The sequence below is a fragment of the Vulpes vulpes genome, chromosome 1 (genome assembly GCF_048418805.1).
Source record: "Vulpes vulpes isolate BD-2025 chromosome 1, VulVul3, whole genome shotgun sequence".
In the NCBI taxonomy this organism is placed as follows: domain Eukaryota; kingdom Metazoa; phylum Chordata; class Mammalia; order Carnivora; family Canidae; genus Vulpes; species Vulpes vulpes.
This window is the reverse complement of record NC_132780.1, coordinates 32447162-32473691: the sequence shown is the minus strand read 5'-3', so window position 1 is coordinate 32473691 and position 26530 is coordinate 32447162. Positions and strand designations below refer to the sequence as shown.

The following is a 26530-nucleotide window of genomic DNA, read 5'->3' as shown; positions in this document are numbered from 1 at the left end:
CAAAGTTGAAGGGAGAGTGAAATACAAGAGAAGAAAAGGTTGGGATTTCTATCCTAGGGTAGAAAGGAGAATTTGAGACACCATATGTGATTAATAACCTTAACCTACATTTTCATAGAGGGAAAAATTCTGTTTTTAAAAATGAGAATAGAAAAGTTTTGAAGTAGAATGGAATGGATCAGCTGGAATGTAACAGTTCTTGCTGAAGCAAAGGTTGTAAAAGACCACATCCTAAACACCATGGTTACATGACATGTTTGTGTGTAACATTTATGTAAAAAAGAAAAAAGTCTCATGCCTTAGAAGGTGTTTTTTTTTTATAATATGTTTAAGCTTCTGTGCAACAAAGCAGCCTTTTTATTTTACTACCAAGGATGACCTAAATGTTAGATAACTTGATCAATATGGTTCTTTAAAATTTTTCTGATGCTGTTCATCTTTTGTGCTTCATCTTTCAAGGAGTTGGGCTGTCCTTCGGTTTTATTGATTTCCCTTGAGGGGATATGATGGAAGTGAAGATCTCAATATAGTTTTCATGCAGATTCACAGTGGAACATAAAATGACAGAGTGGCAGCCTGTGTGCAGAGCAGGAGTTTCATTACTACCATTGAAAAGCAGGGAAATTAGAGTATCTTGGTAAAAATAGATTGATGCCCATAATGGCATGTCAACATCTTCTACTCATTGGTACCAGTAGAGGATTGCCATTGGTAGAAGCAGGGAAGCATTGTTTAATCTAAGCCATGAATTACTTTTAAATCACTGAAGCAGAACCTTACTGTCTTCAGTTCTGTTTACTTAAATATAGTAGAGGGCTGAGAGGATTGTCTTGAGTATTCCCTCCTTCCTTCCATCCTTCCTTTCTTCCATCTTTCCAGAAATATGTATTGGGCTTCACTCTGTGCCAGGCATTGCTTTAAGAGGTGAGGATATGATAATGAATACAACAAAGGGTCTATCCTCATGGAACCTACATCTATAAGGGGAGACATAGACAAATAAGTGAATGTAGACTGTATCAAGGGGAATTAAGCACCTTGAAGAATAGAGGAGAAAAAGAGGATGGAGGGTGACATAGAAGATGAGCTATTTGCATGTCTATTGGAAAGGAGACACTTGGGGAAGAATTCTGCATGAACTTGACAAGTGCAAAGTCCCCAAGACAAGAGTATGTGGTATGCTCCAGCTACAGCAAGGAAGTGGAGTATGAGCTGAGCAGAGGGTGCAGTTGCAGAGGAGATGATCAAAGGGAAAGCACGGCTGGGTCCTAGGCCTCAGAGACCACAGAAGAACTTTGACTCTTACTCTGATTAAGATGGGAAGTCTCAGGAAGCATTGAGCCAGAAGCCAGGCATGATCTGACTTTTTTTATAAAGGTGGCTTATAGAGTTATTTTTATAAGGATCATTCTGGTTGCTATGTGGAGAGTAGACTGGGGTGGGGAGGGCATTACAAAGTTGTCACAATAACTCTGGAATAGAGTTACAAATGTGACTTCAGGTATAGAGTGATGCCAGTAGAGAAGGTGAGAAGGTTGGATGCTGAATATATTTCAGAGGTAAAGTGGGTAAGATTTTCCGATGAATAATATGTAAGGCATAAGAGAAAGAGGGAAAGCAACATTGACTCTGAAGTTTTTGCCCTGGGCAGCTGGCAGAGTGGAATTGCCACTCCCGAGATGCCAAGACTTAGGGGATATGGGGAAAAAGATTGGCAGGAAAATTAAGAATTCGTTTTGAATTTGTTGGGTCTGAGAGTCCTATTAGAGCACCAGATGGTGATGTTTGGGTGTACTTGGAAAAGTCAACCTGGATTTCAGGGTAAAGATATACATTTGTAATTTTTAAAAATGGTATTTAAAGCCATGGGAGTGGATGAGCTCATATGAGAGTGAATGCAGATTGAGAAGTAAAGATATTTTAGGACTGAATCCTGGTGCACTATATCCAGCATAGGAGGAAAACCTAGAAAAAGTGATGTTCCAAAGGTAGAATGACCAACCATTCCAGTTTGTTCTGTATGGAGGGGTTTCCTGGTACATGGACTTTCAGAGACTGGGTCTCTCTCCATCTGAATGAAGTGTTGCAAGAAAGAGGGAGTGATTAACTGTGTCTGGTACTGTAGCTAAACCAGGACTGAACAGTGACCATTGAATATGGCAACAAGGAGGTGTTGGGTGACTGACAAGACATCTCTCACAAACAGCCAAGTAGATTTGAGGACCACCTTCCATAAGGGTGAACACACGTGAGGTTACAAGGCCAGTACACCTGGAGATGTCATTCCTCTCCCCCAGCCTCACATAGAGCAGAGTGAAGCATACTACGCCCCCCACCCCATGCTATATAACGAAGGACCCTTGGGATTGCCTGTGTGATTTGGGTCAAGTCAATCTCTCTGTTTTTCAGCATCCTTTTTTTTTTTTTTAAGATTTTATTTATTCATGAGAGACACAGAGAGAGGCAGAGACACAGGCAGAGGGAGAAGCAGATTCCCTGCAGGGAGCCTAATATGGGGCTCGATCCCAGGACCCTGGGATCATGACCTGAGCCAAAGGCAGACGCTCAACCACTGAGCCAACCAGGCATCCTTCAGCATCCTTATTTGTGAAATATCCAGATTTGCTATTTGAATCTGCTATCAGTGTGCTCTCTGAATACTACACTGTGCTAGGAGTGACATAGATTCATTTTAATCAGATATGGTTCTGGTGCTGTAGGAACTGTCAGTTTCAGAACAAATTGCATCCAATTCATGCCAGCAGAACTAGCCTTTGATGTGCGTTAGGGGACAAGGAAAAGCTCAAACTCCCTTAATTAAAAAATGGGTATCTGGCTGTGAATAATTGAAGCACTTAGGGTGTTTATAATCTTTTTGTGTATTTCTAGTCTTCTGTTGATGAGGCCTCTGGAAAAAGTAGCCAAAAAGGAAGACTGTGCAAGTGTTCACTAAGGAAGTGTTGGAAGTTGCTTTGGGGCAGTGCTGTGTCTCCCACCTAGTGCTAGTCCACCGTAGGAACTCAGGGGTATTTGTTGAATGAATGGAAGTAGATGGATTAGTCCAGGTTTAGTCAGAGCAGTGGAACCAGGAAGAGATGCATTTGCACAGATATTTAGGAGCTGATTGTAGAGAAATGGCTTATCCATTGATGGTGGCCGGCTAAGTAGGTCCACAGAACAATCAGGAAGGCAAGATCCCAAGCAAGCCAGAACTCCATAGATAGGAGTTCAAGCCTGGAGTCCTTCAACTGATTAAGACAGCATCCACCTGAGTAAGTCAGGCCACTTAGGGGAGTCTCCTTTAGCTTGACTTAAAGTCAACTGATTAGGTAGGGGACTTTAATTATATTAGTAATATCCCTTCAACAGCAGCACCTAAGTGTTTGATTGTGTCAGTAGAAGGTGTATGTATGCTTTAAAATGACTGTAGGAAGAGAAAAATCATGTAGCCCACGATTTTTATTAGGAAGTAAATTTGGGGAATATAGTTCAGCCTAGGTGAGTTGACAATCAGGATAAATAAAACCTAATTTAGCATCATTTGTAGTCTTAAGTGTTTTTGTTGTCTTTTAAGGTTTTTTTGTTCATTTGTTTGTTTCTATTTTGGTTATTTGGAGTTTTTCTTCTATTACTTTAACAAGTGATGGTGGCAGTGTGGTAATTCATGGGATAAGGGCACCTTCTTGGAATTACTTTGGATTATGCCATTTAATCTAGTCTTTCTTCACCAATGAGGAGGCCATATGTACAGCTCAACAGCAGAGAAAACAAAATAGTTAATTTTCATGTTTGGCTTTTGAGTTACCAAGAGCTCCAGTCCTGCCTTAAGGACGGATATTAGACCATCCCCCTCAACCCTGTGCTCAGACTTCAGCCCCCAACAAAATAAAATACTGCGGCAATTCTCTTCAATAATTATTTCTTCCCTTTGCTTATCAGTAGATAAGTATAGTGTATGTGTTTGTGGGTATGTGTTGATTACCTCATAATAAAACCTCTTCTTGAGATTAAGACTTGAGAGAGTTTAGAAAAGAGATATCTCTTTTGGTTCCTAGTTATTATCTGAATTTGCAAGAGGAACAACCTCCTCGGAGGCCCTGGTAACAGTCCTTGGGGTCTCCACCCACTTGCCAAAGGCAAGCCTAGTTTACATCACTTTAGGAATGGACAGTTTCCTCTGATTCAGCCTAGAGAGAGTAGGGGACACTAGCCAAATGCCAGCCTTGTCTGTCGTGCTGGAACCATACTCAATAGTTCTATCATATGGTTGGTGTTTAGAGTCTACTCAGTCCTGAAATATATGCTGACCTCGAGACTTTGACTTTATGATCAGTCTTGGGCATCGATTGTACTTGACACATTGCCCCACGATTAGTGCACAGTGAGGATACTGTGTCCTTTATCATGGCTCCCCTCCTCAAAGATAGCATTATTTACTTATGAGAGTGTGGCAAGCTTCACCATCTCATGGATGACTAGAGATCTGGGGAAAGATGCTTGAAAGGAGATACCTGTACTCTTCTGTATCCCTGCCCCCTCAGCTCAGTGACTGGCATTCAGCAGACACTCAGCACATCGTTGCCAGAGGAGGGAGTCATCTATCCTCATCACCCAGGTCCTTGGACCAGCCTTTCCTGTAGGTGACAGGTGGTGCTGTCAGCTAGGTTTGTCATCATTTGTAGCTTTGGATTTCAGGGTCATGACAAGTACTTACTAGTGATCCACGCTAGTGTCGCAATGCTTCAAGCTATATTTCAACATAATTTTTAAGTATTTTTTGAAAGTGCCTTGGCTTGAGGAATTGATATTCTTTATAATAAATGTACAGTTGTTATTACTTTAATTAATTAATTACTTTATGTTATTACTGTGAGCAACTGGCCTCATGAGAAACACAGAGTGGAACTTGTGGGTAGTGGTCATTGCAGTTTTCACTCACTTCCAAACACACTGCCTTGTGTTTTCATTATTTCTGGAAGTACAGATTCCCTAAAATACCTGCAAGAGAAAGCACAGCTATTGTGGTTAAGAACATGAGCCTGCCTAGGTGTGAATTCCAGAGGGCTTACTTCATGTGGGCAAATGATCAAATCTCTAGCCTTCAGTGTCCTCATCTATAAAATGAGGATAATGAGAGTGTGGATCTTATAGGCTCTAGTGAGGATTACATGACATAATGTATATAATGACCTAGCCAGTTTCTTGGCACAAAGTAAGTGCTCAATAATTATTAGCTTAATGGGTATTGACTTGTCAATAATAAGATTGGGTAGGCAAAATATGCAGTTTCCTTTCCTTTTATTTTTGTTTGAAGATGCTATTTATTTATTCATGAGAGACACACAGAGAGAGGCAGAGACTTAGGCAGAGGGAGAAGCAGGCTTCCTGTGGGGAGCCCGATGCAGAACTCGATCCCAGGGCTCTGGATCACGCCCTGAGCCAAAGGCAGATGCTCAACCACTCAGCCACCCAGGCACCCCAAAAATGTAGTTTTCTATTTCAGTTCTTGACTCTGAACTTTCTGTACTGGGTTATGGTAAGAGATGGGAAAATCCATTTTCTCCTTTGAAGTTAGTTGGTCTTATGCAGGTCTGCATAGATAGTGCCTGTCATTTACTCTGGCAGAGGCCAGTGAGGTCCTTTTGCAAACTCTGTCCCTGCTCTGGATGCTGCACAGGCTGGTATCCAGCTGGTCCGTCTCTTCATTTTGAGAGGCACCCTATAAGGACAAGACATTATGTCAGCTAGCCACCTTCAAGAATCCCGGAGAAGAAGGAGGGCCCATGATGACTCGGTTCTTGGCTTTTTGGCTTTGTCACTCCTATCTCCACCACTAGCAGGGATGGCGAGGGTGGGAGGAGGCAGGGCAAGCCACACCTACCTTCTCTGATTTTGTGTCCTTTGCCTCATAAGCAGCGGCACTTTGCTCCTGTCCAGCCAGGAGCCCTCACATCTAGTCTGGTGTATAGTTTCAGGGCGGTGAAAAACCGGTTTTGTTAGCATTTCCCTTGGGTCTGGCCTCGTTTCACATGAGGCGGTACAAGTCAGGAATCTGAAGTGCTTGTTTTATTGGTCCATGGTCGGGGGAGGGAGAGGGAGCAGAGAACAGTACCTCCTTGGGCTGCTGATTCCAAATAGCCTGCCCTAAATGAACCCCACAGAGCTGCTGGTATTCTCATTATTCTACAACTCCACTCGATCTGAATCTTTTACTTCCTAAAGGCGACGGTTCCTGTTTTGGGATTTCACAGACAAGAAAAGAATATTTGCTTAATTGCCAACCTTTTATTTTATCCACCATAGAAAATTCTATTTCAAATTATCATCGACTTCTGTCATTTCATTTGTTCTCCCCCTTCCCCACTGTGTATAGTTGAAAAGCAAAACAAAACAATCCTTTAAAAGGGGAGTATACGGGCATCTGGGTGGTTCAGTTGGTTTTTAAGCATCTGCCTTCAGCTCAGGTCATGATCCCAGGATTCTGGGATCAAGCCCCACATTGGACTCCCTGCTCATCGGGGAGTCTGCTTCTCCCTCTGCCCTCCCCCTTCTTCTGCTTTCTTACATAAATAAATAAATCTAAAAAAAATATAAAAGGGCGTATGTAAACTCAGCCAATTGCCCTTAGTTTACTCATTTAACTACAGTCCGGTGAAAATGTCTTCCTGACCAGCACGGGTGAGTCCAGGAGCATCTGGAAGTCAGTGACATCAAGTCTGGCTCACTGGGGGCTGTGACTATGTATGAAGTGCTTTCAAGAACCAACATATAGGGTAGGTCAGGCCAAAGGAAACCTGGTGCCTGAATGCTTAAACCGAAGGAGTGTTGAGTTTGCCTGGATTTCTGGAATGTTGCCTTCGTGTGCTGCTTCGCTGTATTTGGGTAAACAGGGCCTCAGAGAGCTTTTACAGGAGAAATGATCAAATTCAGTGAAGCCTCGTGATCTCATTTTGGATCTCCTCAGGATTCCTCATCAAGATGCAATTAAGCAGCGAAAAAATTCTGCCTTGGGGTGTGATTAGGGTGCCTGACCGTGTTCCGACTTGCCGCGCTGTCTCTTCCCCTTTCCGGATCGCTGCTTCTGGGGTTGACAGGCCCTCGGACACGGCTCCCCGGAGCTGGGCCCTGGAGCCCAGGGCGGGCCGGGGACACGCCGACCGACCGCCGCCTTGGCGCTTTCCCTGGAAACCTTGTGGGAACCTCCTCCTCCCCCTTCTCTTTCTCTCTCCAGCCTCAGTTTTATGACCCGGTGGAGCCAGTAGACTTTGAAGGGCTTCTGATGACACACCTGAACAGCCTGGACGTGGAGCTCGCCCAGGAGCTGGGAGACTTCACCGAGGACGACTTAGATGTGGTGTTCACGCCAAAGGAATGTCGCACCTTGCAGCCCTCCTTGCCGGAGGAAGGGTAAATGGTTTTCCTAACACGTAGACGTGAGTGTGACGTCATGGCTGTTATTGGCAAGGAGGGGGTGGTTCCTGAATTTTGGACTTCTTTTGAAACTGAAGGTACTCGGATTGGTGAAGGTGGGCAGGATGATCCCATGGTCCTGTCGTCTGTGGGAGTTTCTAAAATGGTCTGACCAGTGGCTTTGAAGAGGCATGTGGGATTAAGCCAATTAAAGGGATGAGGTGGGACGATATGGAATCCTCAAGGAGAGGTGCCCATGGAGGCCCGAGAGCCTGGACTCCCTGCATGTCAGCTCAGTGCCCACAGGTGACTCCTGTGAGCTCACAGGCCTCAGTTTCTCCATTTGTAAAAATGTCAAGTTTTTCGCTAATAATCCATGAAATGATTCAGAAGCCTTTTAACTGTTTCCACATAAGACTGGATCAGGTCACAAACAAGTCCAACCCACATTTATTGAGTGTCTACTATGTGCTGGGAACTGCCATGAATAGAGCAGTAGGGCAAAGTTCCTTCCTCTGAAGAATATTTTGCCAAGTGAGGAAACAGCGGAAAAGCTCTGTGGAGTGAGTATGTGAATAGCTGTTTAGAGCTTGAGTTTCTACGGTGGGGTAGTCTATGTGTTTCTAGTCTATGTGTTAGCTCTTGGTAGTAAACAATGGAATTACTTCTCAATGAAACTCTTGTTACTTCCATGGCATAAAAAGCAATGCCTCTTTAGAGGTTGAGGATGAACTTTTATTTGTATTTATTTATTTATTTATTTATTTATTTATAGTTTTTGTTTGTTTTTGTTTTTAGATTTTATATATTTATTCATGAGAGACACAGAGAGAGAGGCAGAGACACAGGCAGAGGGAGAAGCAGGCTCCATGCAGGGAGCCTGATGTGGGACTCGATCCTGGAACACCAGCATCACACCCTGGGCCAAAGGCAGGCGCTAAACCACTGAGCCACTCAGGGATCCCTTGCATTTATTTTCAAAACAAAATTAAGATTCACATCTCTCCTGGATATTTTCAACCTTGTCATCTTCCCCCAAAAAAGTCCCCAGTAGGAGATCATGAAACAGCCCCTGTCCCACTACTGTGGGATATATTCTAGTCTGGATTTGGATTTTCATCCATCATGATTTAAGAATGTTGGGTGACAGTGATATGGTATTATCATGAGTCTTGGCTCTCCTGTTTTGATAATTCTTATTCACATAGGAGAGCTTGTCATGGGCTCAGCTCATATGTTTCAGAAATACTCACTCCTCAGAAAATACACAGTGGGAAATATTCCTCCCATTGTCAGCCTATTTATTCAAGCATACCTTTAATATAGACAAAGTCTCTTTTTTTCACCTTTGACAAAGAATCATTTCGTATTATTTCTTTGTCTGAAATTAATGGTTACTCATTTAATTATTTTCAAATGAGGTCAGACTCTTGGAAAATCCTGTTTAAAATACTTACATTTAGAGATAGGATTTTTGAACTTTGATTAAAGAGGCAGGTTTTTTTTTCTTAGCATCAGTAATTTAGTATAATATTACCTTGTGATCAGAATTGCTAGCTCAGACTGTCTGATGACTTTATTTTTTTTTTTTTTTTTTGTCTGATGACTTTAAAACAAGCTCTGCTATTTCAATCATTGCCAAAAAGTCTGCCATTTTAATCAAAACCCAGGAAGGCATCATCGTCCTCACCAGAGTAAACAACAGGTGATTCCCACTGACCCAGAACTTTATGCTGAGCTCTGAGAGTGTGGTAAATCTAAGCCTGCATTCCACAGGTGAAAGGCCTGGGTTTAAGTCCCTGCTCTTCCATGTGCTGGGTGACTTGGAGCAAGATCCTTCTCATCTTGTTCTTCTGCAAAATGAGAATCATAGTGTATGCCCACGCCCTTGGGGGCTGATTGAAAATTAACTGAATTTTTTTTTTTAAAGAGAGGGTTAACTGAATTAATATGCATAAAGTGGTTACATCAGTAACTCGTGCATAATACAATAAGTGGATTGGAAGTATGAACTAGCCTACATGGGTCTTACTATGTGCCAGACACTCTTCTAAGTACTTCCATGATGACTAGTTAATCCTTTCTGAAGGAGGCACTCCTCTATTAGTAGGACCCTGAGGCATAGAAAGGTGGCCTGAGGCCACGTAGCTAATAAGGGATGGGGCTAGGATTTGGGCAGTCATATTTAGTATGTAGTATTTTGACCCATCCATCTCTAATACCAAAAAATTTGGAAAACCAGAAAATAGCTTTGCTACTATGTGGCATTATTTCTGATTTAAGACTCTGAAACATTTGGAGAGTATCTCCCATGGCACACTTTTACGCAGGTATGACAAGGACTGCCCGAATTGATAATCACCGACCAAACCCGGTGTCAACTTCCCAAAGCCTAAGACAATGGTTCTTCTTCATGGCTTTCCAAAAGGGAAACATGCATGCCCTAACAAGGTTACACAGGAGCAAAAAATATGCCCAAATTATCCCTGTGAGAAATCGGTATTTATACTTATTTTTCTTATTACGTATATGATTACAGCTAGTTCTACCTGTCTGGTGTTGGAATGCCCTGAAGGGATAGGTATAGTTTAACGTGATCCTCTATAATAAAGAAAACCCACAAAGCATCAAATGCCAACATGCTTGTCTCTTCAAAGTAAAAATGCTATTGCCTGAGGAATACTTCAGACACTTGATGAATGGGTAGGAATGCCCCTGGCGTTCCCACCTGATATGGATTTGAAATCATGCTGCTCTCCTTGGTTATGATAAGGGAGTGTTGTGTTGTTTTTATCCAGTAATAACATGATTTTATCTCACTTTCCACCTCATTAGGGTTGAACTGGACCCTCATGTCAGGGACTGTGTTCAGACCTATATTCGGGAATGGCTAATCGTGAACCAAAAGTAAGTTCACTTTTCTTTTCTCCCACTAATTTAGTAGAATATACTTATATTGTTAACTTTTACAATTGTTTCTTCATTAAATTTTTCAAGCGCAGTTTTAGGTAGGTTTACAGGAAAATTGAATAGAAAATACTTGGGGTTGTCGTACACTGCCCCTCAATGGTTCCCCTTATTGTTAACATGTTGGGACTTGGGGAATTTTTGGTTTGGTTTGGCTTGGCTTGGCTTGGGTTTTGGTTTGTTTGTCGCACATGTGCCCACATGACTGTTAGCAAGGAGGTAAATTTGCAAATACGGAATTCATGAATAATGAATGTGAGTTGACTTGATCTTGCCTCCTATTCAAACCCCTGCTAAGGCTCTGTACCACCTACTGTATCAAATGTAAACTCCGTCTGCTTGTCTTTGAAGGACTTTAATAACCTGCCCCCACTGTATGTATTAAAGCGTATTTTGCTTACCTCCCAGATCCACTTCCTTTCTGCCAGGTCTGGCACCTCTTCCTCACCATTTCCTCCACCTAAACCAGCTTAGTCCTACATCACACCTTGGCCCTGGCTGTTGTCCTCTGGGTATGCCCTCCCCTCCTTCACCTGTCTGTCAAATCCTGCCTATGGATCCAAGGCCAGGACAAATTTCTTTTTTTCTTTAGGCAGTCTTCTCTGACTGATTCATTCTTTCTTGGGTAGATCTTACGTAAGTGTGATATATTTGTTAGAACTGATGAGACTACCTTGTTATTAACTAAAGTCCATAGGTTACATAAGGGCTTATCTTTTGTGTCTTATGTCCTACAACTTTGACAAATGTATAATGCCATGTATCTGCCATTGCAGAATCATATAGAATAGTTTCCCTGCCCTAAAAATCTCCTATGCTCTCCACATTCATTGCTCCCTGGCAACCAATTACCTTCCCACTGACTCCAGTTTTGCCTTGTTTCTTCATGTCTTTTTGCAGCTTGAGAGCTCATTTCTTTTTTCCCCTGATATTTCCCTCTGTGGATTTACCAAAGTTCATTTATTCATGGAGAAAGTTACATTTTAAGTATAAAGAATAGGGCCTTTTTGGTTTATTTCCACTCAGATGAATTATTTGGGAGTTGAGGGGGACAATAAATGAATTGAAACTTGGCCTCAGATTCATACACACACAAAAATCCTCAACCTGTATATGTGTATGTGTTGGGGAGCATGGTGGGGAGTGTCTGCACTGGGGACATATCCTCATTAGAAAAAACATCAGAAAGCCTTTACCAAGACAGAAACAGTTTGAAATTCTGCTCTCCTCACCTCTCCTATACTCCAGTAAGAATTACTGTTCCGTGGGATAAACAGTGGAAGATTTAGGGGGTTGAGTTTTATCCAGTTCCTGGAAGTGTGCCAATGAATTTGTGCTGATGTTTTTTGGAGGAATGTCAGTAGGCATACTATTTTCAATAGCTGAGCAGGAGAAAGCACGCTTGCAAAAAGTAATTAAGGGAAAGTTAGATGCTAATCCATCATGTGTTCTAATTTCCAACATGAATGGAAAATGAAGTTTGCCAGGCAGTCAAGGAAGATTATGCTATGCTGGTAATAAATAAAAAAATTCTGAACAAGTTGTTCTCAAGCTTTTAAATGTTATAAGAAGAGATACTTTCTGGATATTAAGATTCTAAAAAAGTCTGAGAAGGAACAATAAATAGAAAGGTCCGTTTTACTGCATTTGGTTTTTATTTGCTACTTGGGACACTGTATTTTTTTCATTCCTCATGGCAATTCCCACTGGAACATTCTTTTTTCCCTCTATTTTGCACAAACTTAAAAGAAACAAGGACTCTTTCAGAATACTCATTTTAGAAATTTTAGAGATTATAGAGAAATAACAGGAGAAAAAATCACTCAATTTCACTATAGACAGATAAGTGCCGTTAACATTTGATACATAGCCTTCAAATCATATTTATTTGTATATGTATTTGTATAAAAACTAGATCATATTATAATACTATTTTGTAGTGTGATGCTCTTTTGGTCTCTTCAGTAACTAGTGATTATCTCTGTTTGCTATTACATATTCTTCCTCAACCCAATTTTTAAAGGTTGCATGATATATTTACATCAGAGTTCATTTAACCAATTTTAATATTTACATGATTCCCTGTTTTTCAGTGTTATATACCACAATACAGTGATACCCTGTGTACATCTATGGTTTTTTTTTCCTTCAGAATAAATCCTCAGAAGAGGAATTTCTCTGTCTAGGAGAAATGCACAAATGTAAGGATTTAGGAATAATATATCAGAAAGATTATCAACAATATGTGAATGAATCCTCAAGAATATTAGATGTTATCTTTTAATAAATTTCCAATTTCACTTGTAAAGAGACTTTTATTTGCATTTTTAAATTATGAAGTTGGGCATGCTTTTCCATTTATTAGTTGGCCCACTTGTCATTTTTCCTTCAAGTTCTGCTTATTCATGAAACTTGTGCACCTCTATTAATATATTGGGCTTGTTTATCTCTAGGACTATCTTTATTTGGTAGAGATATTGATGCTTTGTCTAGCAAATTCCTAACCCAGGATGTTCCTTGTCTTTCAAAATCACTTATAATTTTTTAACATTCAGAATTATTTATGTAATCAAATCTGTATTCATAATTTTCTATTATGATTTCTATTTTTGCTGCCATGCTTAAAATGTAATTCACAAACCTGATATTATTTACTGGGGATTTTGGACTAAAATGTTAATCCAGACCATTAGCCACTTGATTGTTGTTCTGTTTCCTTATGTGTCCCTCTTTGTTTTTATCTCTTCTGTAGGAACAGTGATTGTCCATATATTTATTTTATGCAAATTTTTGTGTCATCCCCTCCTTCCCCAATAAAACAAAGTGATACCTGCTTTAATTTTATCTTTGGCAGCATACTGGGGATGGAGATTGCCATTTGTCCTGTTCTCCACACACTTGAATAATGGGCCAGTTCCTTTCCCAGAAATTAGGTGGAAGAATTCAACTCTGAAACTGATCATCAGTTTCTGGAAGCTTTGACTAGTGTTTTAGAGAGGAAGCACCTTTTTCTAACCTGCTCTTTGATTCTTTGGTACTCTGAATCTGAAACTCTGAACATGAAAATACATTCCTAGCACACACTCCTCCCAGAGATCATTCTGCCCCCTTATACACCTGTAATATTTCGTTTGTGGGGAGAATCCAGTACCAGACCCCTTCATCTCAAAACCTGCATACATTTTCAGCTCAGTTGTTTTCTATGAGTTGTTTCTTGATTAAGAAACAACTTTTTGGTTTTGCTGGATGATGATAGAAAGAGAAAGGCAAGGAAGGTGGGATTTCTGCTGGTGTGAAGCAGTGCAACCAGGTGGAACCTGGCAGTGGCTCCATTCATAAGCCACTACAATGAAGAAAGAGCATTCAGGATTCTGGATTATGGAGACCTTGACTGCTCAGGTCCTGGCAGGGGGGGAAGTACTAAGTGTCTGCCTTCCTTTGAATTCTCCTTTGGGGAGATAAAGCATGGCATGTCATTTTGCCAACTCCATCTGATCCACAGAGATTCTGTCCAGATTCAGGTATTAAGTTGTCTGCTCATTTTTTGGACTTTCCATTATTTTCTACATCTTCATGAGCAGTGTAGTGGGAAGGTGGAGGAGAACACTTAGAGGCATTGCTGGCCAGTTGTTGCTTAGAGATTAATTAGCTCTCCTTTGAATTTGTTATTTTATGTGACAAATAATGCACACTTATTTTGAAAGAAATCAAGTAATGTAGAAGTGTATTAAGTAAGAGGCAGTCTCTTGCCTCACTCCTTACTTGCACCCTGCCCTTCTCTTCAACCCACTCTTAGTCACGGAGGTCATCACTAGACTTCCAGAGCTTTTCATACCCTCACAAATATATATACATATAGATATGTATGTACATTTGCATTTTACAGAAATAGTATGTAATTATACCTGTGTAAATATGTATATGTCTTGCATATACACACACACACACACACACACACACACACACAAAATATACTTTTTTCAGTAATATCTTTGACATTTTTCCATGTCAGAGATCACCCTCCCTGCTTGGTATTCCAGGGGCAAGGGAATGTATCATTAAGTTACCAAATTTTTCTCTATTGATGGACATTGAAATTGTCTCCATTTTTCACTATTTTTTTTTAATTTTTATTTATTTATGATAGTCACAGAGAGAGAGAGAGAGAGAGGGGCAGAGACACAGGCAGAGGGAGAAGGCAGGCTCCATGCACCGGGAGCCTGATGTGGGATTCGATCCGGGGTCTCCAGGATCGCGCCCTGGGCCAAAGGCCGGCGCCAAACCGCTGCGCCACCCAGGGATCCCGATTTTTCACTATTATAAATAATACCACAATAGACATCTGTGCACACTTGTCCTGACACGTGTGTGTGAGGATTTCTGAGGGTAGCAATAGAGTCAGTGCATATGACATGTCCTCATAAGGACTACCAAATTTTTCTTCAGGAAAGCTGTATTGATTGATTCCATTACCAACTGGGTATGAGACTGCCCTGTCCTCCACCCCCCCACCCCCCCACCACATATCCTTGGCAGTGCTGGATATAATATAATTAAATATATATATTTATATATATAATTAAATATATATTTATAAATAAATATAATTAAAATAAAATAGAAATGCCTGAAATTGTATTTTTGTTATTGTAAACTGGAAGCCATTTTATCTACTTTCTTAATATTGTTTCCACCACTGAGTTTTTCTTCCCTTATCTATCCTAAAATCCCAGTTAACTATATCCTTATCATACCACCTGACTTCCTACTCCTGAATATTAACCCAATTGAAATGAAAACCTATATTCACATAAACATCTATATGCAAATATTTATAGCAGTTTTGTTTGTGATTGTCAAAAATTAGGAACAACCAGATCGTATGCAATGGGGCAATGGATAACCAGACTGTGGTACGTCCATACAATGGAATGCTATTCAGCGGTAAAATAGAACAAATTACTCATGCATGCAGCAATATAGATGACTCTCCATTGCATATGCAATGTGAAAGAAGCCAGACAAAAAAGATGATGCATGATTCCATTTGCATGTTATTCTGGAAAAGACAGAGCCATAGGGACAGAAAACAGATTATTGGTTGCCGGGATCTGCGGGTAGGGAAAGGAATTGACTGCAGAAAGTCATCAGAGAAACTTTTGAGGGTGCTGGAACTGTTCTAAGTCCTGATTGTAGTGGTGGTTACACAACTGTACCCATCTGCCACAACTCACTGAACTGTCATCTAAAAAGGGTGAATTGTAATTGTGCCCTAAAATTCATGGATAGAAATCTGAGATAGTTTCTGGCATTCATAAATTACTCATTAATTGAAAATCTGTTGCTTTGCTATGGTTTTTAGGTTATTTCACAGAATGGCGATTTCTCTGGAGCTGGAGTAAATGGATTCAAGTCTTGGGTCTACCACTTAGGTGCTGTGTGACCTAAGGCAAACTGCTTTTTTGTGCCTCAGTGTCCTAATCAGGAAAACAGGAATTAGAATAGTGTCTACCTCATAAATTATGTTATGTGCAATGAATAAGTTAACATATGTAAAGTACTATGATTTCTTGACATATGATAATAGGTTATTGATATTGATGTATTATAGATTTTGGCTCAGTTGTCCCTGCCCACTTGACAAATAATTTCAATAAGACCCATTAGTAAGATATTATATGCAAAGGAAAAAAAAAACAAGGGATAACTCTGTTGTTGAAGATTTCATTTAATGATCCAGGGTAGATTTCACCTCATAAGCACTATAATTTCTATATTCTTGAAATAAATATAAGATTTGGAAAATCAGGAGGTTTACTCCTTTAGGGCTTATCTAGTTCCAATTAAACCTGTCCAAAATACTCCTTTCAAGTGAAATAAAATCTGAAGACTTCAGGAAAAGTGCTTATATTAGCATGTCAAAGGAGTGAACCCCAAACTCTATCCCATATATTTTAATGCACTGTTGGTGGGGGAAACTACTTTCCTCTGGAAGACCATACTTAATGAAGCCATTTCACCTTCTATGGACATGTCCGTCATCCATAACCATGCAGTCAAACACTGATTTAGTTGGCTCTTTTATTCCTCAATTATCTCCTTGCTGATATTACATTTCTCTGTAATATCTAAGGATAGACTTTTATGTCCTTGCTATCTGTGATAATGGCTTTGAATCCCACTTAGGGGGCAGGGGAGTAGATAAATGGCCACTTGTGTTCCCTCCCACGCTCATAATTCTATAGAGCATTTGCCACTCAAGTTCTATAATTGAGGCTTTTAAATCAGACAAAGAATGCTGTCTGTGAAGGATAGAGGAAAGTTCTAGAATTTCTTTTTCACTTAATAAGAAAAATTCAACTACACAGAAACACAAAATACATGATCTCCTTTTGGGGGAAATACATTTTCCTACTGGAAATGTTTGTGATACTAAGACTGGAAGATGTCTTGAATGGATGCCATTCTATCTTTCATGTCTATACCATAAAATATGGTGTCATAGCTCTAAAAATAACAGTGCTTTTCTCTCCATGACTTTTGGAAATGACCCTTGATCTAATGCTACGTTGGTGCCACGGCTGCGTGTTCATCACCTCTCATTTCCAAATATTTGGTAATCTTGTATGGATTGATGTTTGCAGGCATCTTTTGGGTCACATTAAATACTTAAGCATTATTTCCTCTGCCATTTTCTCTAAATGAACTAAGAGTGATTCACTTAAGTTGCGTTTGGTGTCTTGGTGGGAAGTCAAACTCTTAAGTAATTAAACTTGTTTATATGCTATTTATTCTTGGTGTATTATCCGCAGTGACAGTGAAACATTTCATGAGTGTTATGAGCAACATCATAAAAGCCCTTAGACTTTGTCTTTCACCCTGGGTGATTAAGGTAATTCTGAAGGAAGGTCGTGCTCAAGGAGAGCTAGGACATCAAGGAATGGGGTATCATCTGTTTTATTACTCCATATTTTACTCCCAGTGAACTGGTAAACAATTAAAATTCAAACACATCGGTGCATATAATTCAGTTACTCCCAAAACACCATAAAAATGTCTCCCTGATCAATAATTGCTTATTATGACATGCATTTGTCGTGCTGGCTGTCAAGATGTTTAGCTATTTGCTTTCTAAAAGTACAGAAAGCAAGCAAGGCTCATCAGCCTGTGCAGTTACAGAGAGCAATCCAGGTGTGGAAATCCCTGAGCTACACCTGAGCGGTTACACACACACACTCCCATCCCCACACATCCACACCCCTGAAGCCCAAAGGCCAGGGCTTTCACGAAGCCTTCCCTGACCTGGCCAGAGAGAGGAAACTGCTCCCTTCCGTGGATTTTCAAAGCATGCTGTTTGTATTTCTCTTAGAAGCTCTTGTCATACTCTACATTGCTTTATCTTTTTTTTTTTTTTTAAGATTTTATTTATTTATTTGAGGGAGAGAGAAAGAGCACAAGAGAGAGCAAGAGCAGGGGGAAGGGCAGGTGGAGAGGGAGAAGTAGATTTCCTGCTGAGCGGGGAGCTTGACATGGGGCTCGATCCCAGGACCATGAGATCCTGACCTGAGCCAAAGGCAGATGCTTAAATGACTGAACCACCCAGGCGCCCCTCAACATTGCATTCTGATTATGTGTCTGAATGTTTATCTCCCCTGCTAAATAGGTGATATTTTTCACTAGACTATGACGTCACTGAGGACAGGGACTCCTTTAAAGCTAGGATTTTTGTATATTCCTTTTTGCATTCTCTTTGGTGCCTATTCTCAGGAGATCCTTTACAAACGTGTTGAATAGGAGAATGAACAAAACTTTAACACCAAATATCCACATCATGTTCCTTTAAGACAAGCGTTCTCAGATCTATCAGACTCCACAGCATATTTCTGTGTAATGAATATTTTGAAATGCCACCTTTGTCACCCATGAACTTTCTCATTTTTAGAAGTCCGTAAAATGTCCCAACTGTTATATAAAGGAGAAATAAACATAATACATAAAAGAGCATATATGTAAAGATGCAAATGCTTGGATATAACTCCACCAAAGAACATAATGAAATAGCTGTTTGCAGCTGCCAGAATAATGCTATGAGTCTCACACCTACAAAAGCAGACTGCAACAGGTGTGTTGTGTGGGTGACTGGGATAACACAAGTAGCATTGCTTTTAGTAATGTGATTTTCCAAAATGGGGGAAAACTCTTGGTAGAGGTCTAATCAGCACAGAGTTTAATTTCCCCTACATTTATATAGTTTCTGTTTTGCTGGAAAATTCAGTGCAAAAATACTTTGCACTTATTTGTAAGATGGCATGGGGCCTAGCTCATGTATTTATAGACTGGTTTTTTACCTCCAGGAGTGTTTGGCGGGACATTTGATAGGTGTGTTGAATGTTCTTTTTTTTTTTTTTTTTTTTTTGGGTAAAGATTTTGTTTATTCATGAGAGACACAAAGAGAGAAGCAGAGACATAAACAGAATACTCTCTCCTTGTGGGGAGTCTGATGTGGGACTTGATCCTAGGACCCCAGGATCATGACCTGAGCTGAAGGCAGATGTTCAACCACTGAGCCACTCAGGTGCCCCATGTATTGGATGTTCTAATAGATGTCTTAGGATGGTTCTTCATTGCTGGGATGCCCCATGCATTTCAGGATGTGAAATATATTAGCACATCCCAGTCATTGAGACAATCAAAAATGGCAGCATTAATTACCATCATTGAGAGCCACTGGTAGTAAGTCATCAGAAAATTGGATTCCCAAAATCCAGTCCAAACTATGGTTTTAGCAGCACAACTGGGAAATGAAATCCACTAAGAACTCCTGAAAGGGATGGAATGGAATGGAACAAGTTTAATGAGGACAACAACCTCACTTGGGTGTTTATTGCCTTTTTGGGAGAATTCTACAAGTGAAATCCTAAAGTGAGCACTTTTCTAAGCTTTACTTTTGCTTTTGGTAAGAAAGTAAATTACCTATGTGAAAATTATATAGTTCAGAAATAAAGATGTTAGGAGACTTTAAATTCAGCATATCTACAAAATACGGTTATCTAGATTATAACACTTGCATTGGTGTTGCATCTAATGGTATTGTCATTGACACTCATAATAATAACTATTATTTATTGAGCTGGTATGTGGTTATCTTGTTTGAGATGGTCTAGAAGCTGAGCCTGAGATAGGGATTTGGGTCCACATGATTTTTGAGGGTGTTCTCTTTAGGAAAAGCCCATAAGAAAATGAGAGAAGCAAAATAAGTCAACTCAGGATAAGGGCACAGAGAAATTCCTGGCCAATATACAGGGTACTCTGGAGGGACCACACTACAAAGCTTTCCCATCGTCCAACTTCGAGGCAAGCGGTGCCCTATACCAGTCAGGCATTGGTTACAATCATCGAGCCCAAGTGGGAAGTTAGAGGGCTGGCAAGTAGAGCAAATCACTCAGATGTCTCTGGACATGACAGCTCCTGTGCACATAGCAGCTACAGAATGGATGCTGTAATAGGGCCCACTAACAGACTTTATTACGATGCCAGACACCCAATATACCATTTTCCTTTTATTTTGAAACAATCTCAAATATACAGAAAACTTGTAAGTAAAACACAAAGATCTTTTTCCCCTCCCCCAAACCACTTGAGAGTAAGTTGCCAACCTAAATCTCCATTACCCCTGAACACTTCAGTGTGTAATTTCTACAAACAGGGACATTCTCCATCGTAATTAGCATACAGCCATCACATTAAGGAAATTCACAATGATACATTATTACCATCTAATCCTCAGACCCTATTCAGCTTTCACCAAATGTCCCAAGAATGCCCTTTAGAGCAAAAGGATCTAGTTGAAAGGCATGCATTGCGTTTAGATGTCACTAAAGATGGCTTTCGTGTAATTTACTCTGGAACAGTTCCTGGGTGTTTCCTTGACTTTCATGACTGACCTTGAGATTACAGGGCAGTTTTTTTTTAGACATAATAATCCCTCCATTTGGATTAGGTGATTGTAAAATGCCCAATTCCTCTTTATTTTTTTAAAAAGATTTATTTATTTATTTATTCATGATAGACAGAGAGAGAGAGAGAGAGAGAGGCAGAGACACAGGCAGGGGGAGAAGCAGGCTCCATGCCGGGAGCCCAACGCAGGACTTGATCCCAGGACTCCAGGATCACGCCCTGGGCCAAAGGCAGGCACTAAACCGCTGAGCCACCCAGGGGTCCCCCCCCAATTTCTCTTTAAACTTTAAGTTTATTTGTATCAATATTGAATTAGAGGTTCCTATTTTATTCAGTAATTTTGAATCCAGTTCTGTGGTTCATTTTGATGCTCAGATTGTCCTCACTTTGACTAGTGTGAATCCTTTGAATTGGCCCTCGTATCTTTTTTACATGCCCCTAAGCAGCCACTGATCACATCCTTGCTTTTTGCCACAAGATATTACAAGCTGATTTTACAGCTTTCTTTTCCTCATCCCTGGAATCAGACATTTCTCCAAGCAGCTCTGACCCTTTTTAAGTGGAAAGTGGTACTTAAAAGCCAAGCTGTAGGTGTTGGGTGTGCTTACTGCTATTAAGGTGTCACTCCTCCTGTGTCTTCACATCACAGTGGTAGGGAGTGTGTGTGTATGTGTGTGTGTGTGTGTGTGTGTGTGTGGTGTGCGCTGAAAACCATGAGTTGATGTTGATACCTGCAATTGCAACATGACATCAGAGTATTCATTCTTGTTTTCTTCCTTTCCATATTTTTCTCAGTGAAAAACCTGACTCTTATTGTCCTTATTACATTTACTTACATGATTAATCCTCTGATGTGTACCTACTGCCAACACCACCCCCCTTCCCCACACAGTTGCCTTCCTCCTCATATTCTGGCTCTGACACCCGGCAACAGCCTTGCCCCTCCTGGGTGGATGCCCTCTTAGGCCTGCACCCATACTGAGTGCCAGGCCACACCTGCACAGAGACACCCTTAGCAGGCTGCTCCTCCGGGTGCCCTCCTTGTTCGACCCAGAATGTCTCATCCATTGTCACATGCCAGGCTGTTCCAAGCTTGGGCACCCTCCTCACACCCTCTGGGTTCTGATTCTCCATGCCAAGCCACCCTTTCATATGTACTCCCTCCTCACCCTGTTTGGCCTTCAACTTCCCATTCTGGGTTTCCTCACTTACTCCCCACCCTGAGGCATGGAGGATTACCTTGTTCTGATGTTTTTAGTGCCAAATTGTATGGGAGGGATAGGAAGGAAAGGGAAGTGGAGGAAGGAGAAGAAGACGTATTATGTGCTGTTTTCCAGTCATCACACAAACCTTCAAAATGAACAGTGTTCCTCCCCATTTCACATCTGAGGAAACCGTAGCTCTGAGAGATTAGGTCACTTGCCTAGGGTCTCACAGCCAGTATGTAAGGAGACAGCATCTGAACCCAGGTCCCAAACTCTAGAGCCAAATTCTGTCTACTCCACACTGCTTCTGAAGACTTTGGTCTTTAAAATATGTTTGGTCTTAGGGCGCCTGGGTTGATCAGTCAGTTGAGCATCTGACTGTTGATTTCAGCTCAGGTCATGATCTCAGGGTTCTGGGATCGAGCCCTGAGTCAGAGTTCCCATTCAGTGGGAAGTCAACTTGTCTTCCTCTTCCTCTGACCCTCCCCCAGCTTGCTCACACACACACACACACACACACACACACACACACACACACTCTCTCTCTCTCTCAAATAAATCAACCTTTTTTTTTTTTTTTAAATATGTTGGTCTTTGGATGGTTCCCAAATATATAATAATAGTGCTTGGAGAAAAGGAATGCAGTTTCCTTAAGAAGCAATAGGTTGAGTTCATTTTAAGAATAGTTCTACTACTTGGCCCACTTCCCTATATCTTGTCTGTGAAGAGGCTCAACAGGAGCATGGCTTTGTTCGACTCAGTTGCCTGGGCGGAGTAATGAGGCTGGGGTTTCTAGTGGCCGGTGGCACTCCGCCCGCAGTCTCACTACCTACCCGGTGGTGGTTTCTGCCTTCCGTGGCTGGCACTTCTAAAATGAGTCATCTTTACATACTTGCCAGCCCTTGTGGTCTCCCTCAGCCAGCTCTGCTCCTGCTACCACAAGGGAGCTTTGTGACTTTCTGAGACTTCAAGATGGGGAAGTAGATGCTAAATTGAGAATGAGGAAGGGGAGAAAAGTTTGCTCTGGTTTCAAACACACAACCATGGAATACGTCAGTCTTAATGTTTTCCATCCCCCAAATTCTGAGGGCTGGTGCATATATGGAGTTAGAATATAATACATTGCGAAATGAACTTTTAACACTATTCTGTGACTCATTTTTTTTAATGCCTGTTTGTCAGTGTCTTTGGAGTTAAATAACTCCAGAAAGCATTCTAGCAAAATGGAGGACAAAAAAGAAAGCATCTATTTGCCTAAAATAGCAAAAGAGCAATAGCCAAGCATATTTGACTTTTCCCAGATTTAAGCATCTTCGGAAGAAAGTTGGTTTGAAGGTTTCCAGATGCAGTGTATGACCTTTTTATCATAAAATCTTAAAGTTGGGCAAATATCCTAGAATTCACCTAGTGTTTATGCCTCACCAACGAAGAAACAGAGAGACTGAGAAAAGTGATTAAGGATGATGGGGGCAGGTACATAGCTGTAATTGTGTGTGTGTGCGTGTTTGTGTGTTGTTCACTTATCAGGGAACACTTGGAAGTAAGTGCACTTTATGAGACAAAAAAATAAAACCAAGGCAGATATAGTTCTGGTTGCCAGGGCACACAAGGGCTTAAGTTAGGCTGCTTCCAGATTTTTATTTCTGTGGCCTGAGCAGGTGGCTTTGTGGGGAGACATGTGACATTGAACCTTTGGCATCAGTACCCTTTGGAGTGTATAAGTCCCAAGAAAGGCAAAGGGCAGATACCAAAGTGTGAAATTTGTGTCTTAATTCACTGTTTGCATTTGATTTCAGATAATTTATTAATTTTTAAAGTGGGGGAGGGGCACAGGAGTGGGGGAAGATAATCTTAAGCAGGCTCCATGCCTAGCATAGAATCTGACTCAGGGCATGATTTCACGACCCTGAGATCATGACCTGAGCCAAAATCAAGAGTTGGATGCTTAAACAACTGAGCCACCCAGGCGCCCTTAGAATTAATTTTTATTAGTTAATTCATTTGGGAACTTTTCCCTTTAAAATTGGATTCTTCAGGAAAAACAGCCACAGATTCAGTGTGTTGTAATTATGAGAGTTATCTTAAGACACAACTCACTATTTATTACTATTTTGAGTTGGGTACTTTTTCCTAAGAATATTATATCACATATAGCTTTTTCTTTGAACCCTTAGATAAAGTCCAAAAAAGCCATTTTATGCACTTGCAAAGCTTCTCGTCCAGCACACACATGCATGTTGCTGGGTAAGTTTATAATGATGAGAATCACTTTTAAATAGCTAACAGGTTGATGAAATCCTATGTGAGGCTCTCAAAAATCTCTGTTCATAGAAAATAAATATTCTAATATAAAATAAACTTTGCTCACACATGTATCTGCTCTTCTTAGCACTGCACACTTAGAGCGACTGGAACCAAAATAATTTTCTTAAATATTTTAAGTAAGTAGTTATTAATTACTTTTGGGAAATTATTTGAAGCAAAATACTTTTTGCTAATTGATGTTTATGAACAATATGATATTTTAAATTTCATTTGTTTTGTTGGTGTTTAGGAATTCCAAGCCATAAATCATTCTGCATATTTCTCTTGAAATCTTTTCTAAATGTTTACTCTTATTTCCTTATTTCAGAGTATACTATACTCATTTACTTATTTTCTTTCAGTTCCCCAATTTGGCCTGCTGTTCACCCAACCCTGTCAATACAGGTTTGGGTCAGGGCAGTACAGATGGCCAAGAGACACTGAAGATGACCATTTATAGTAGACATTGACTTGAATTAGTCACCAAGCCCATCTTTCCCCTCTCCTAGGGCTATTTCTTATCTCCTTTTACTCAAATTGCTTCTCTTTAGAGCACAATAAAATCTAAGAACAGAGCCTGTTCTCCCTGGGTCATCTCCTTTTTTTTCTGTAATTAACTTAATCAACTAAAATTTATTGAATACCAGCTCTGTGCATAACCCAACACTTCACCCCTCCCAAAGAGTTATAAACTCTGTATTTGGATCATTGCTAGTTGCTCTCCCACATTTCCTGCTTTATCTGTCTGCCATTTGATCTGCCTAATAAATCCTAACTCATTTCATATCCCTTTACCTACTTGCTCAGGGGTTTTTCTAATAGTGTGAGAAATCAAACCAAATGAGCACATGCTTGTGCAGTTGACTTTGCAGCCTGTTTTCCAAGAAGACTTTGAGTCATAAAAACAGGGAATAGGCACGTTGGTTTCTACAGTTATTATCTGAGAGCTTCTATCTGTTGCCTTTTTTCACGATGGTCTAATTTCCTTCTCCGGGGACAGTGCTGGCCATTATATTTTAAACCCTTTTCATAGCTACACATTTCTGAAACCCCATTTTAATGGCGTGCGCAGAGTGGAGATTGAGACCATTAGCAGAGATTTTCGGCATGCCCATCGTTTATTTCTATTTTTTCTTAACCGTGTCCTGCCTTTTTAATTCATTGTTAAGAACACTGATGGGGACATTCAATGTTTTCCTCTATTTTTATCTTCAAACGATCTTTATTTGCTGCTCTGCACATTGCTAGATTTATTCCAGCCTCTTAACACTAGGGTCATAGTTTAGCGTCAGCTTGGAGCCAAATGCCCCGCAGCTGAAATGACCACACCTCCGAAGTGGCATTTTCCCAGACCGTTCCTACCTTTGATAATGAGCCAGCAAGGAGGCAAGTCTGTATCTCATTACAGCAGAGCCTTGTATTAGGCCTGGTGCATAATTAGATGGGAGGAATTACAATCGGTCCTCTCTTTGCGAGATCTTTCAGTGCCATGTCTACTCTCAAACATTACTTTTATTTTTAATCTAATGCGCTTGTACCTCTCTCTCTTTCTCTTGCTCCAAATGACGTAATAACAACCAAAAAAGAAACCAAGGAAGTTCGGAGATTTGCGGCTTTAAAAAGACTGGATCCCGAAGAGATTTTCACAAGACACTTCAGAAACAGACGTTTGAGTCAGAGTCCTTGGAGGGCCATGAACCAAGCACACAGGTATTTTCTATCAACAAACATGGTTACCAGGTTACTGGGCTGCTCTGCCCAGGGCATGCTGTCGGTGTTTTAACTAGAGAAAGGGCTAGACTCAGAGAATGTCAGAGTAGCAGGAGCTCTGCCATTTGAGTCAGTGGTGGTTTTTTTTTTTTTTCTCCTCAAACCTGCTTTGTAGCTACAGAAATTGGTGTTCAAATGAAAACCCACAAGTTCAATAATGAAAATAGGTAGAAGTAGAAGGGGGTTGCTCATTGGGCCCATCCACGTAACAATTCCTGAGACCCGGTGGTGTCTCTAAGGGCAGTTGCAGAGTGGGGGAAAGTCCACACTGAGGCCAGACTGCCCGGGTTTTCTTCCTTATTTTGCTGTATACTGACTCTGTGGCCCCCGGCAGGATAATTAACCTTTCTGGGCTTGCTTCAGTTTCCTCCATTGGAAAACAAGGAGGATAATAAAGACATCTCATCTTATTATAATTTTTTTCTTTTATTCTCTCAATCCATTAAATTCTTTTGAGTTCATTTAAAAAACGTGTGTGTGTAAGTTTTATCATCTGTTCATGGCATGTCAGGATGGGAAAGGAAAAATTAGGAAATATTTACATTAAAAAGGAGTGTTGGGTATGGAGACTCACTGGTGTAAAGGAAGTAGTGCCTTAGGGGGTCTCCTCTCCTGCCATCTTGGTCAACTGTTCCGTGGTCTTGGAGAAGCCAATTTTTAAGGTTTATTTATTTTAGAGAGAGAAAGCATGTGCATATGAGTGAGGGACGAGCAGATAGAGAGGGAGGGGAAGAGAATCTCAAGCAGACTCCCCACTGAGTGTGGAGATGGATGTGGGGCTTGATCTCATGACCCTGAGATCATGACTGGAGCTGAAACCAAAAGTTGGATGCTTAACCAACTGAGCCACCCAGACGCCTGAAGGGAAGCTGTCTTAGTTCAGGCTGAACAATAGAGTACAATAAATTGGGGTTGTT

At 40.7% G+C, this 26530-nt stretch overlaps 1 protein-coding gene across 3 annotated transcripts in view; it reads left to right on the top strand.

Moving 5' to 3' along the window:
* DOCK8 (dedicator of cytokinesis 8) overlaps positions 1-26530 on the top strand; it is a 227655-nt gene that overhangs the window by 54821 nt on the left and 146304 nt on the right. For all 3 annotated transcript variants that reach the window (XM_072762059.1, XM_026001584.2, XM_026001585.2), the window contains 3 exons: positions 7232-7407; positions 10246-10317; positions 25430-25553. In XM_072762059.1, the coding sequence (XP_072618160.1) occupies positions 7232-7407; positions 10246-10317; positions 25430-25553 (372 nt within the window). The remainder of the gene's footprint in view (positions 1-7231; positions 7408-10245; positions 10318-25429; positions 25554-26530) is intronic.